Here is a 12,875-nt window from a genome sequence, read left to right as displayed (position 1 = left end):
CAGAGAGCCAAAAAATATAGGAGGAGGGTTTTGATGTAAGCCAGAGGCAGGGGGGAGTCATGCATTCTGCCAGCATACATTCAGTCTTAACGTGAGACCTGTTGAGCTGTTTCTGCAGGACAACGGCATCCTGCGATTAAAGAACCATGTTACATTTCAGCCGAGCCAAAACGCACCAGGCCACACAACCGACATGCTGCTTCTACAGACCGTTCCAACCTAATTTGGCGGACATCACTAAAACAGCAATTCTGAAAATGTCCTCTCATTGAGCACAGCCAGTGCAGGTTTACTGGCACCTCCTGTAGGAAGCCGTCACTTCACCAGAGGAGGGAGTGCACAGGGGAGATCTGGTGAGACTGTGTGCCACCAGAGGGCAACAAAGGCCTGCATTCTTTATCGTGGTGAGCTACGAGTGACATTATTCCCTTAACTTAGATTAATTTAGACGTAAGCTGTTTACCACTGTTACAGCTCCCACTGCTGCCATTAATCACAATAACATTAAAGTAGTGTGATGTTACCGACAATAATATCAAATATAAATACCATTAATGTATAATTAATGCATGATATATTAATGATGGGCATAAAAACATATGTTAATGATAAACATAGTCCCTCCATGCCTTTTAAGTTCCATTTATCGATACTGTACTGACATCTAGTGGACACTTATGACATCGAGACTGACTCATATAATCCTCTTACTAACAACTGTGGCTACAAATATAATCAGCCATAACTGCTTGCTTCAGGCTTCACAAATAGCTCAAGAATTTAAATGAAGAGACCACCATGCAGATGAGCAGTGCACATATTTCACACTACTCTTGTGGTAAATTTGAAATTAGCAAAGTTACATTCTGACATTCTGTACAGAATTCCTGTATTTTACCTGTAAAAACCGTATCTGTAAGTTCTACCAAACTCATCTACCTTTCCCGTCCAATGCAAATATATTTCACAACATGTCATAATCACACACCATTCGCCACACTTGGTTGTGTTGTTTGTGACTTTATGATATACAAGAATGCACAGTTTCACAAAAGAGTCAGAGAAAAAGCAGTCTGAACAGGAAAACACAGGAATCACAAATTTCTTAATTTCGTTAACCACCGACAAACACGATGCAGCACCGTTCCAGTGTGTTCCAGTGTGAACGACAAGACGGATGGCATCGTCAAACAACATGCAGACGTGATCATACACACAACCTCAAGAACAACAAAGATAAACATGTTTCCACATCGTGTTGCATGATCTGATGCCGAGCCTTCATGATGTTTCCCACAATCCGTTTCCCTTTGCCCAAGTGCAGATTCATACAGATCTATATCATCCAGAAGCTCTACATCGCGTCATCTTTAGCCCAGTAAAAAAAAAAAAACATTATTGCACATTAGCTACATGAAGATAGCTTACATTTTTTATTTCATTTTTTTCATTTTATAAAAAGGTTGTGTAGTAAACTACTGACTAACATCTTTTTCAATTGTAGGGGAACAATAACTAAAGGTATGTTTGTGTGAGTGATTTATTTTCCGTGAGGGGAGAGACATCATGACAATATGGTCAGTCCAGCTCTTCCGTAACATACTGCAACTACAGGACACATTTCAGAAACACAAATCCTCTTTTTTCATCAATGAACCCAAATGACAAACAGTTTAATCTCACCCTTGTGCACAGGATCATGAACACAGTGCACTCCCCGTTTACCGTTATCGTGCAGCTATTCAACAGAGGTGAGCTCTGATGTTTAGCTTAGAGCTGCTCTGAGCGGCACATTCACGGTCTGCTGTTTTCAGTCGCCTCTGTCCCCTCCCACTCAGCTTGCTCAGAAGGAACCACTTCCATCAGCAGCTGGAGATGCATCGTGATGGGTCCTACACGGAGGTCAGAGGTCACATCAGTGCCGCTCAAGCTGGTTAACTGTGAGGTCAGCACTCACACTGTATTTCAATAATTTGTTTCCAACCTTTTGAGCAACATAGCCGTGTTGAGCACATTTTTTAAAAAATCATATTATACTGAAGAACATTTCAATAAAGGAAATAAGAATGAACTTACTCATGAGTCTGCGTGCCCAGTCAACCTTCCGGTAGATAAAAGGATAGTAGAAGAGTAGCCCACTGAAGATGAAGATGGTACAGTAGAGGTGCTCTATCTGTGGCTCTTCAATAATGGGAGCCAGGACTAAGTAGCAGGACACTACCAGCATCAGACCTGGTATGACAATCGGTACCTTCACGTACCGAATCACACAGTTACACAAAGTCCACTGTTTACCTCTGCATCGTGATCACAACTCCAAGGGAATTCCCTTAAAAACTATACAACATTATAGTCAGATAGTGGCAGGGTTTTATACAGTTCAGCGTGGAGTTTCACATGGACACTTTCATACTTTCTGCCACAAACAAACAAACAAATGATCATGCTAATAGTCAAACGTGGTCATTTACAGCAAACAGACTCAAAATAAAATCAAAATATGAACTGAATCGGGTAAAACAAAAAGACAGTGTGTTCACAAAAGCTCAGTTAAAGTCCAAAATGAATCCATGTTCTCTGGACTTTCTATTTCCGTTCTTTTGTATTTCAGAATGGATACTTCCCTTTTAGAGACAGATTAATAATTTTGGACATAAAATGTTTTCAAAGTTGCTGAAATATAATTCATGCCACGAATTAAACTGCCCAACAGTTAATACATCTTTCCATCCATTATCTGAAACTGTGAGAGCCGAGCCCAGCTGACAATGGGTGAAGGCGGAGTTCACTCTGGATAGAACACCAGTTCATCACAGGGCTGACAAACAACCATTCGACAAGGACAATTTTGTGTAAGCGATTAATCTAGTTTATGCATGTCTTTGGATTGTGGGAGAAAACCCACACAGGCACAGGGAGAACATGCAAACTGCCCACATTTAATACAAGTAGGTCTTAAATGATTGGTAGATAAATCAGTTGGTCGCTGACAGAAAATAAAAGAATTCGATGTGTGTTTCATGCATTAACATCTAAAAGTTACAGCTTCACAACTGTGATAAACATAAGATATTTCAAAACTAGTCCGACCTTAAAAAAATACATCAGTATAATCTTGCTTTTCCACTTGTACATGCGTGAAATTAATCTAATAAATATAACAGTCACAGGGGCCATTTTTCACTTGTGTAACATTTCATTTTCCATGCAGGGATTTTACTTTACTTACTAGAATTTGCATTTTTACTTTAGTAAAGAATCTGAACACTATATTTTATATCTAACATCATCTGCTACCTAATCAGTTAATACAACTTTGAATTCATTCTGTGGGAGTCATTTTTGTGCTTTTTTAATCAAAGAACTACAAGGTTTTGCATTTAAGTCAAGTAGGACGCAACCACTGCGTGTCATTCGGGACAAAGGACATGCAGGTGTATGTGGTGACTGGGACACCAACAAGGCATCAGACTGCTCAATCAAAACTGAGAACTACTCCGTCAGCAGGCCTCACCTTTACTGGTCTATGCATCTCCTTCCGGGTGAAGCGCATGACTATGAGAGCAAGTGCCGCCATACCGTAAAATGCCCACTGGGCAAAGCTGAAGTAGTTAATGAGGGTGTTGATGTCTGCTGGGATAATGTAGAAAATGCCCAAAAAACCCTAAAACAAGGAGAAAACAAACTAGTTAGCTAAACAAATATCTTGTGAGCACGGTGGATAGATTCTTTATCTTTGAGATTATAATATTGAGGAGATATATTTATTTTAGGTCCACCCGCTGTACTTCTTAGCAGCTTGGAATTACCGAACTTACTCAACATGCATTGCACGATCACCTAAAGTCCAGATTTAAATTCAGTTAGCATGCAGGACTCACGTTGAATATGAGAGCAGGGGCTGGAGTGCAGCGCCTCACACTAACATAGGACAAGATTTTCACCATGTGTCCCTCTCTACCAGCCACATACGCCAGTCTGTGAGAAGAGAAAGACAGGGTTTCATGTTGAGTTCCTTCTTGAGTTCCTTTTCGTTCCCGACTCTTTCTTCTTGCCTGTCAAACTCCTTCTGCACCAGCATTCTCACTTTCCCTTTCAAATGTCTTGTTTATTTGCGACTTCTCCCTCAAACACACAAATGTGCACACCAAGCAGCTTTTGCACACACGTTCAGTTGGAAAACTGTCTTCTTTAGCTTCCGTGTCTCACATATGATGTGACAGTTGTCTTCTTTTACCTGCCGGCGGTGAAGCAGCTTCCGTTGGCAGAGCCGAATGTGGAAAAGACAACAAAGAGAGGAACGATCCATGACATAGGATAGAGGACTCTGTCTCCAAAGGTCTAAGGAGGCACAAACAAAGCCATCAGAAGAGACAGGGGAGCGGAGTAAAATACTGAAACGTTACCGACGTTTAATCTAAAATTCTCTGAGGTAAACAAAAAATTTTGCACATGCTGCAGCAACTGTCTACTCTTCTTACCACAGCTACGGCTGGAGACAGCAGCAGTTCAGTGGGAGTCAGAACAGTGAAGTAGGCGACGTTGACCATCACATAGCACACAGTCACCAGAGGGATCCCAATCATAATCGCCAGTGGCAGGTTCCTGAGATCAATTGACAGGAAATCATATCTTATATCATACACATTTTAACAGAAAATATAAGTGTATAGAACTAATTTGCCACAACAAAGTCATCCTGAAGAAAATGTAAAGCAGATCGAATTACTTTTTTGTGTAGACATTTGTAATGAAATGTTGTTCATTATCATTATGGGTAAGTTGCCAAAATGTTCACTAAGTTTTCGTTAATTTGTCTACCATAGTGGCATCCAAGAGGGCAGCCGTCATCAAGATCCACGATCAGCGGCTGGTGAGTCCGTGAGTGAGAACAGCTTGATGCAGACACTAAATCTGATTAGCTTAAATTCAATACAGAGCTATCAAGTTTGGTATTGGATGAGGCTTGATTGGATTAAAGGTGAATATTTAACCTTGGTAGAGGTACGCGCTCTACAGAGTGCCATATAAATCATCTGTTAGAAGACTTAGGAGGCTCAGCACTCTCGTTTGCTGAATGCACCTTTATGATCTTGAACGTGTTTTAAGGGTGTGCAGCCTACTTTCTCAGACACGCTGCTCTGACTTTGCATTAGGACCTATTATGAAATGACAAATGGTTTAGTTTGTCTTACCTGTATGGGTCTTTCAGCTCTTCTGTGATGAAATTCAGTTGATTCCTAAGAAATAAAGAAAAAAATGTAATGAGATCTGTGTCCTCGATCAAGTGTGGTCGGCAGAATTGGCTCCACCTCAACATTAACTGTAATGATGTAGCTATAACGACTGGATTATACTGCATATGACACAGTAGCTTTACATTAGTAGGGGCCCTTCTGCCTCCTGAGTACTTCTACTGAAAGGCTGAGTCGGGTCACAATGTTCCTTATATTAGGTCAGTTCAGCAGGAAAGGATGAAAGACAAGGAAAACCCCAATGCATTGCCTTAGAGAAGAGCATGGTCGACCATAACCATCCCATTAAGAGTAAAGTAAAGTGAAGTAATAGTAATAGAACAGTTACCATCCATCATACGCCCAGAGCCCATTATAAAACGCAAGTCCGACTGCTCCAACAGATGGCGATGGGCCATCAAATGCATTTGACAGAGTCTCAGTTTTTCCTGGACACAAATACACAACAATAAACTGTATATCCTTATTTTCAATCGATTCATCAAAAAACAACCATTTTTAATGTAGGGTATTAAAGAGCACTGATAGTGCCAGCAGGCCCACCTTGTGCCAACATGAAGATGCCAGCTCCTACTAGGACAAAAATGATGAAAAGTTTGGCCGCAGTGAAGAAGTTCTGCACGTAGTTTGCCAGTTTGACGCTCAAGCAATTGACGATACTGATCAAAACTGAGAAGAAGCAAGAAATGTGGTGATACACAGAACAACGTTAGAATGTTTGACATTTCAAATGAATTCCACTCCTAAAAGAAGAGTGATTATTTACATATTGTGCTTTTATGACTTTTATTTATTATTTTTTTATTATTAATTGTTGTACAAATGTAGCCTATAGTATTAGTTATCATAACCTGTAGTCCTCGAACAAGCTATGACTTACAGTATATATGATCACAAGATAAGCGCTCAAATATGCACATTACAAGTTTATTTTAAAACAGTTGGTTTTTCTCGGATAAACTCATGAAAACCTGCGTTCATTTATTTGCCACTAGGGGACAGTAGAAACACATTCACACTACAAATGTAGAAACATTAGAATTTATTTAGAGCTGTTTCTGGCCCTTTTAGCTGCTAAATGCTCCACTATCTTCCCGGGTTATTTCCTAACTTTGTCTATCTGCTTCTTGTTTGCTACCAAACAGTGTGCGGTGGATTTGGCAGAGCCTTTCACTGAAAACAATTTCCTGCAGCTGCATCCTGTTAATTCAGAACCATTCTCCGTATGATCTTTAAATGATTAACTGGTTTTACACGTGTTTACTTGAGTTGTTGAACAGCTAATTCAAAAGATTTTCCAGTGATGATTTACAGAAACTGCTTGAGTTCCTGTTCACACACACAAATGAGAAGGAAAGAACAACGTGGCCGGTCCATTTTTACAACTGTAATGTGGGACTTGATCAATGCCTAACAATGGCAACTAGGCTGCAGTAGTGTAATTTAGTGTAATTTACTGCTTTTTACCATTAACTGACAAGGACTCATGCAAAACTTACATATAGCTGCTGCTGACAGACACTTGGTAACAACAAGGGGAGGAGTGCAGCCGGAGTAGAAAGGAGCAGAGGCATATTCTGCAAAGCTCAGTGTGATGATGGCGAAGGAGGAAGGCTTCAGTACCATGACAGAGGTCCAGGTGTAAAGATAGGCCACGACAGAACCAAAGGCCTCCATTAAATAGGGATACTCCCCTCCTGACTTGGTGATCATGGTGCCAAGCTCAACATAGCACAGTGCTCCTGAGTAGCCGTGCACAAAAAAAAAAACACATACACAAAGAGACGAGGAGGGATTTCAAAAAGATTCATTATGAAATTCCTTCTGGTAGAAAGTTCAAGGAAAGTTCAGCGGCAGGAAAAATATCATCTTAAAAGTTGCATAGCATATTTTTTTCTAAGATGTTGAGTGAAATGTCAATAATACAATATTTTCAGCCAGGTGTAATTTTCTGCCAATTCAACCCACCAGTGTTCCCAGTGTTTTGGACGAACCTTGCTTTGGTGCCAGCCGGTGGTGCCAGCTGGATTGAAGTCACACTAAAACCCAACATATCTGCGACCTATAACTTCTGATGAAGAAATGCCTCCGAAAGATGAAAGACAGCTATTCAGACAGTAGGTTTTACAACTTTTTTTTTTTCCGATATGACTGACAGGGCTTATAATGTTGTGATCAAACTGTTTTCCGCTGATGAGACTGCAATGCCACGACGAAAAGGAGCCTTTCCTAAACAAAGTTGGGAAGAACATCCACATCAATAAAAAGACGTTAACCTATTCCCCGAAAGGCGTTCATTCATTTTCTGCAGGTGTTTCATCAGAAGTCATACAGCGTAGATATGATGTTGGGTTTTAGTGTGTATCTCCATGCCTCTCCCACTGGCTTTAATACAGCTGGCACTGAAACAAGACCCTGTGACATGATCCTTTCTTCTTTTTAGAGGTTCCATGTGTTCTTGTGCTGATGCCCTTTCTGACCGCTACATATGTTCAACACTTAACTAGTGCTTTTATCGAAGGGTTCTCTGTAGAACCTCTCATGGGGGGCTTTAGTTAAGACCTTTCACAGAGGGTTTTAGCTATAACACTTTATGTTGGGTTCCAGGTAGAACCCTCTGAAATAGGGTTTCATATGGGGACGCACAAGCCGAAGAACCCTTAATGGTTCTAGTCAGCACCTTTGCGTATAAGAATATACTTAAGTGTGTAAGTAAGCGTCTCTTTGTTGGTCCCAGAGTTATTTTCATGTCCTTGCTCTCACCGATAGTGGACAACACACCACAGGTAGCCCAGATGCTGAGGCAGGGTCCCACAGCTCCAGAGTACAGCAGAACAGCCTTCGGAGATATGAAAATGCCTGAACCAATCATGGTTCCCACAATCAGACAGACGCCACTAAACAGACCAACCTGAGAACACACGGCAAAAAAAAGGTAGGTGTTGTGTCAATGCATCACATTTTAATTGTGTTAAAGTCTATATACAGTGGAATTTAGCCAGAGGAAATCACAGGTGGTGTTCCTCAAGGGTCTTTCTTTGGACCTCTTCTATTCAACATCTCATGCTCCCATTGGCTCAGATTACAGAAAATTATAATATGCCCAACCACATTTACACAGATAACATCCAACTCTGCATTACAGGGTAAACACATGACAACAAGTCAATATATTTGCTGAAAGTGACAGGATTTTCTCTCCAAACAGAGATTGCACAAACTCCGTCTGGCAGTCCTACGTTTCCTGTCAGTACAGGCTGCCGTTGGCCGCTTGCCCACTTTTGGTTTTCAGGAAAAAGTATCAAGAACAACTCAATTTCTTTAGTGTTCGTCTGACTTTATATGTAGCACTGCCCAGAGGATCAAGTGGAAAGGCTGTTAATGTTTGTCTCATCTGAGCACATGAAAACTTAACGACCACTGTCTAGTGATTCTCTCCCACCTCAAACTGGAATGGATCCAAATTCACGAGTGTCACAGACATCTTTTGATTCCATTCAAAATAAACATGTATATTTCACCTTTTGCAGTACATTGAGGGAAAATTAGGTAGCTCAATTTTTTGGTGGGGGGGGGGGGGTTGGAATGTCATAATAATCCTAATTTATCCAGATAAACCTTTTCAGTTCCCCTAAATTCACTTTAGAGCTTAGGGAGCTTAGGGGGGCTGGACAGCAATACTGAGTGCATCACTGTGGAGTTAACAGGAGGAGACAGTTGTCGCGGTACAGCCTGGTACTCACTTCCAGCCCCCATTACTTTAAAAAGGCACAGACGGTAGGATCCTATGGTGCGAACATCTAATGAGGCTTTTTCTCAGGAACAGACACTCACATCTTTTTGAAGCACCGTCGCCTTCTCAGGTCGCTTGTCTTTAGTCCGACCGTTCACGCTGCGGCCGGTGGAGCCGTTGTGAGACTCCTTCCTCTTCCTGATGCTTCCTTCATCCATGTCAGTCTGCTGGTACACCAACAGAAATATATATGCACACATTTCACACCAGTTAATCTCTGTTGTGTTGTGTCCAAGGTCATCAGGGTATTGCAGGGAGTATGTGTCTTGATATTGGCAGTAAAGATTTCTATCATCCAGCAAAAACTACGCGGCAAAACAACTGAGTGAAAAACACGCCCCAAACCAAGAGTGTTTACGTTGTTAATCCTATAATCTGATTGTATTACCAGAAAAGACCATGATCTGGCTCTGTTGCATGAATTTTGACTTTGACTTTGCACAGTGTTCCTTTGGATGAAGACACTGCGGGACAGTGGTTCTGAGCCACATATCAGGCCTCTTCAAGTCATCTTTTATACACTTACTGTCAAGGGGATCAGCTCAAAGACTCAGTCTCTAGACAGACTTCATGACTGAAAGGTAGCTAAACTTCTTTATTCTGTTTTAGTGTGGATTATAAATTTGTTGTGAGAGGACCACCATAAATTCCAAGAAGTCAGGCACCTTGTGTAAACTGTTGTTTGTGTGGAGATTTTAAGTCAAACCATGGCAGATTTCTCTACTATCTCTGCTAAACAGGCAAACATAGTCACTTATTGAATTTTTGACTTACACACAATACACTCGTCCACATGATAATGTTTAACTTCAGTGTGAAGGCACATGCAATAAACATAAAAAACTCATTCTGTCCTGTTCGCTAAATACCTTTTAACGACAGAATCTGATGGCTACTTTGCTAACGTTCAACTTGTGTCATGACAATAAACAAATAAATAAATATTTCAACAGATTTTTTCACTTACATGAGTCAGACAAAAACCACCTCAGTGATGCTCCATGAACCTTTAACGTTGCTACTTTTGACCACAGCTGCAGTGATATGGCCCCTCAAAAATTAGTGAGCCACGTTACATGTAGCAGAGCAAGAATGCCAGATGCAAATGAAAACCTGGGGCTCCCTGCCACTGAGCCCACTCCTCCACTGGGAGGTTCCCACATCTGATTGGACATCCCAGCCCTTGTAGAGAAGGAGGTGGGTAAGGACAGAAAAGTGGAGTGTTCCTGAGATAGTTTAGTTTCTGGGAAAGAGCTCAAAGGTCTCATGTACAACTAGCTAGCTAGAAAAAAAGCAGAGGGCTTTTTAATCTCTGTTGTGAACTATACCACATTCACAAATTCTAATATATATATATATAGAATTAGAGTCTGTATATAGTCTAAAACACTGATCTATCACAATCATTTCATCTGTTGCTCAGGCAACGGTCCAGCAGAATCCCACGAAGACGCTTGATGGGCTCACAAAGTTAGATGTGGCTGATCCAGTAGGAGACACTGTATCATTTTCTTTATAGCTTCTAGTTTCTACACTATTGACACTTTCAGGGCAGTGTCAGTTTTCTTTAGAAACCCCCGAAAGACTTCCTCCTGTCTTGAGTTTACCTGTGACCTCCCTCACAATGCCTCTTTGATAAGGATACATGACACCCCTGCATGTGTATGTGTGTTACATTCCCTCTCTACTCTGCCCCTCCTTCTCCTGCAGAGTCTCCCTCTGTCCGACAAACTTACATTTTGCACTGTAATGTTTCTACCCTGAGCCGTCCTGTGCATCGGTGTGTCATCACGTTTCGTCAGTCGTATTGAAATGTCAGGCTTCTGCTTTGCTGACCAAAGCCTCCCCTTGCATGTGCATAAGTGGGGATAAGCTCCGGCAGAGTTATTGTTGCAGATTATTCGAGCCTTCAAAACGTTAAACATTAGAGGAGGTTAAAGAAAGATGTACACTAAAATGTTAAGATCTGTGCATTAGTTTCTGTAGCACATGTATGTGAGGCATGCTTTAGGTTGAATTTCTTAATCTTAAAATCAAAAGTAGGAATAATTTACATAATGTAATGTGTAGCTCTTTTTTCATTTTACCGACGTTTCAATTTGTGTTTATGCGCTTAATTTCAAAGATGACATCCTCAACAAAACATTACAGGACATTAATGAATGTTCAAGTTTTACTTTCTGCTCCACAGCTGATTTATAACACTGACTTCCTCCTGTGTCCGGTGGCTGAAATACTACGGATGTGTTTTTGTTTCTTTTTCTTTCTTTTTTTTTATGAAAAGAATTGGAATAGTTGTTACAGACAGACAGCCTCGCCTGCTCATGGTAATCTGCTAACACAAGAACACATTGGTGTATGAACTCAGTCACCCCGAGAGCGAGAACTTCTGACTAATAACACGGCGCAAGTTTCACACACATTCACTGGGGCTTAGGATCATGCATTTACAGCAACACTTTCGGTGAGCCTGTGTGTTTTTAGTGCTGCATATCAACCAAGTGAGGATGAAAATCTCCCCTAAAAACTGGATGGAGATCTCTGAGAAGGCGAGAATCAGTCACAGACTACACAACAACAACAACAACAACAACAACAACAACAAGATGACAATACCACAGCAACCCTTGTTGTTAAAAAAGAAGGAATATAGCATAAAAAGCAATATTCTATAATAAAAAAGAAGAAATGAACGTAATAAAATCATATAGATATGAGGTAGTTATTCAAGAGTTAGACAGTGCTCAGGGTAGTAAATGTGCAAGTAAGCAAAATCCAATAAGTAAAGAACAATACAGGCTGACAGAAGGAATATAAATGTTCGATATCTGAATCATTTACAGAAACATAATGTGGAGTGGATTAGGTTGTAAATGAATGACAACATTCAAATGAATTAAGAGAACTTTATGTTATAATACCTTTTAACTGCACAGGAAATGGGTTTATTTATAGTTTGTTCCACCATGCCAGGCTTCGCTCCACTGTGTGGTGGAAGTTATTCCATACACAGACGCAATCGCACTTTGCTGAGTGAACGCGAGAGCGAGGGAGGAGTATCAGACGGCACCGAGCACAAAGATTCAACAGTATGATCATCTATCGCCCCACACACACAGCAAAGCAAGTTTCTCACTACCAAGCGAAACATAATCAAGGTCACCAGCTCACTTCAGGTCAGACCAACACTCACACAAGCTTGTGTAAAGTAATGATGTGAAAGGTAATTAATATGAGGTAATTACACCTTTTTTTCTACACAGTGTAAAAATGTTTTACATGCCTTATGTGTTACATCAATATATAGATATAATATATAAGTATAAGAAGCCTGGACACACTTTTAAGGTCCAAAGAAATTAGCAGTTTTAATGATATATACAAAATAATATAAACAGGAATTTAAATGTTTTATTGATGAGTATAAGTCCCATCCAACATGTCATACAAATACAATGCTGATTTGAATCATTATTATTATTATTATTATTATTATTATTATTATTATTATTATTATTATTATTATTATTATGTTATTCTGTATACTGTGACATATTTCCAAGACTGTTATTGGTCTGTGTGAATCTCATTCTCTTATAGATCAGAAAGCAGAGAATAATTGTTATAAGTGGAGATTGTTTAGAAACAGGAGTTGTTTTGCACTTTTAAGTGAAAATCGATCATAATCATTAATCGATTTTTTGGAGGAAACATAATAAAATTCATGTGGGGCCTGTGGATCATTCAGCCAAATGACACCATGTTGTAATACCTTAGGCTTTACTGAGTTGTGTGGTGGAGTTATTGTGCTTCCCTGTAGAGAAGTG

At 40.2% G+C, this 12,875-nt stretch overlaps 1 protein-coding gene across 3 annotated transcripts; it reads right to left on the bottom strand.

Moving 5' to 3' along the window:
• Positions 1 to 1,410: 1,410 nt before the first annotated feature.
• Positions 1,411 to 12,651, bottom strand: slc7a9 (solute carrier family 7 member 9). Of its 3 annotated transcripts, none has more exons than XM_037096292.1 (13): positions 11,970 to 12,651; positions 9,090 to 9,215; positions 8,019 to 8,166; positions 6,755 to 6,997; positions 5,799 to 5,924; positions 5,584 to 5,683; positions 5,196 to 5,240; positions 4,482 to 4,605; positions 4,238 to 4,341; positions 3,882 to 3,978; positions 3,515 to 3,664; positions 2,077 to 2,251; positions 1,411 to 1,892 (listed from the first exon to the last, which is right to left on the bottom strand). In XM_037096292.1, exons 2-13 carry the CDS (start codon positions 9,204 to 9,206, stop codon positions 1,795 to 1,797), a joined length of 1,527 nt encoding a protein of 508 aa, XP_036952187.1. In that variant the 5' UTR covers positions 9,207 to 9,215; positions 11,970 to 12,651; the 3' UTR covers positions 1,411 to 1,794. The 3 variants fall into 3 exon arrangements, with proteins under 3 accessions (XP_036952187.1, XP_036952185.1, XP_036952186.1); XM_037096290.1 differs by lacking the exon at positions 11,970 to 12,651 and adding an exon at positions 10,016 to 10,139 and having other exon boundaries at positions 9,090 to 9,212; XM_037096291.1 differs by lacking the exon at positions 11,970 to 12,651 and adding an exon at positions 10,016 to 10,127.
• Between the last annotated feature and the right edge of the window lie 224 nt (positions 12,652 to 12,875).

Source organism: Acanthopagrus latus, chromosome 4 (genome assembly GCF_904848185.1).
Source record: "Acanthopagrus latus isolate v.2019 chromosome 4, fAcaLat1.1, whole genome shotgun sequence".
Lineage (NCBI taxonomy): Eukaryota > Metazoa > Chordata > Actinopteri > Spariformes > Sparidae > Acanthopagrus > Acanthopagrus latus.
This window is presented reverse-complemented; position numbering and strand designations above follow the sequence as displayed.

What these genes read in the sequence shown, in the direction of transcription:
- slc7a9 (XM_037096292.1), bottom strand. Translation starts at nt 9,206, where the DNA reads ATGGATGAAGGAAGCATCAGGAAGAGGAAGGAGTCTCACAACGGCTCC. An exon ending in TCTGTCAGCAGCAGCTATAT is followed by an intron (nt 5,925 to 6,754) that starts GTAAGTTTTGCA and finishes GCTTCTTCTCAG; the next exon opens with TTTTGATCAGTATCGTCAAT. An exon ending in CTGGGCACGCAGACTCATGA is followed by an intron (nt 1,893 to 2,076) that starts GTAAGTTCATTC and finishes ACCTCCGTGTAG; the next exon opens with GACCCATCACGATGCATCTC.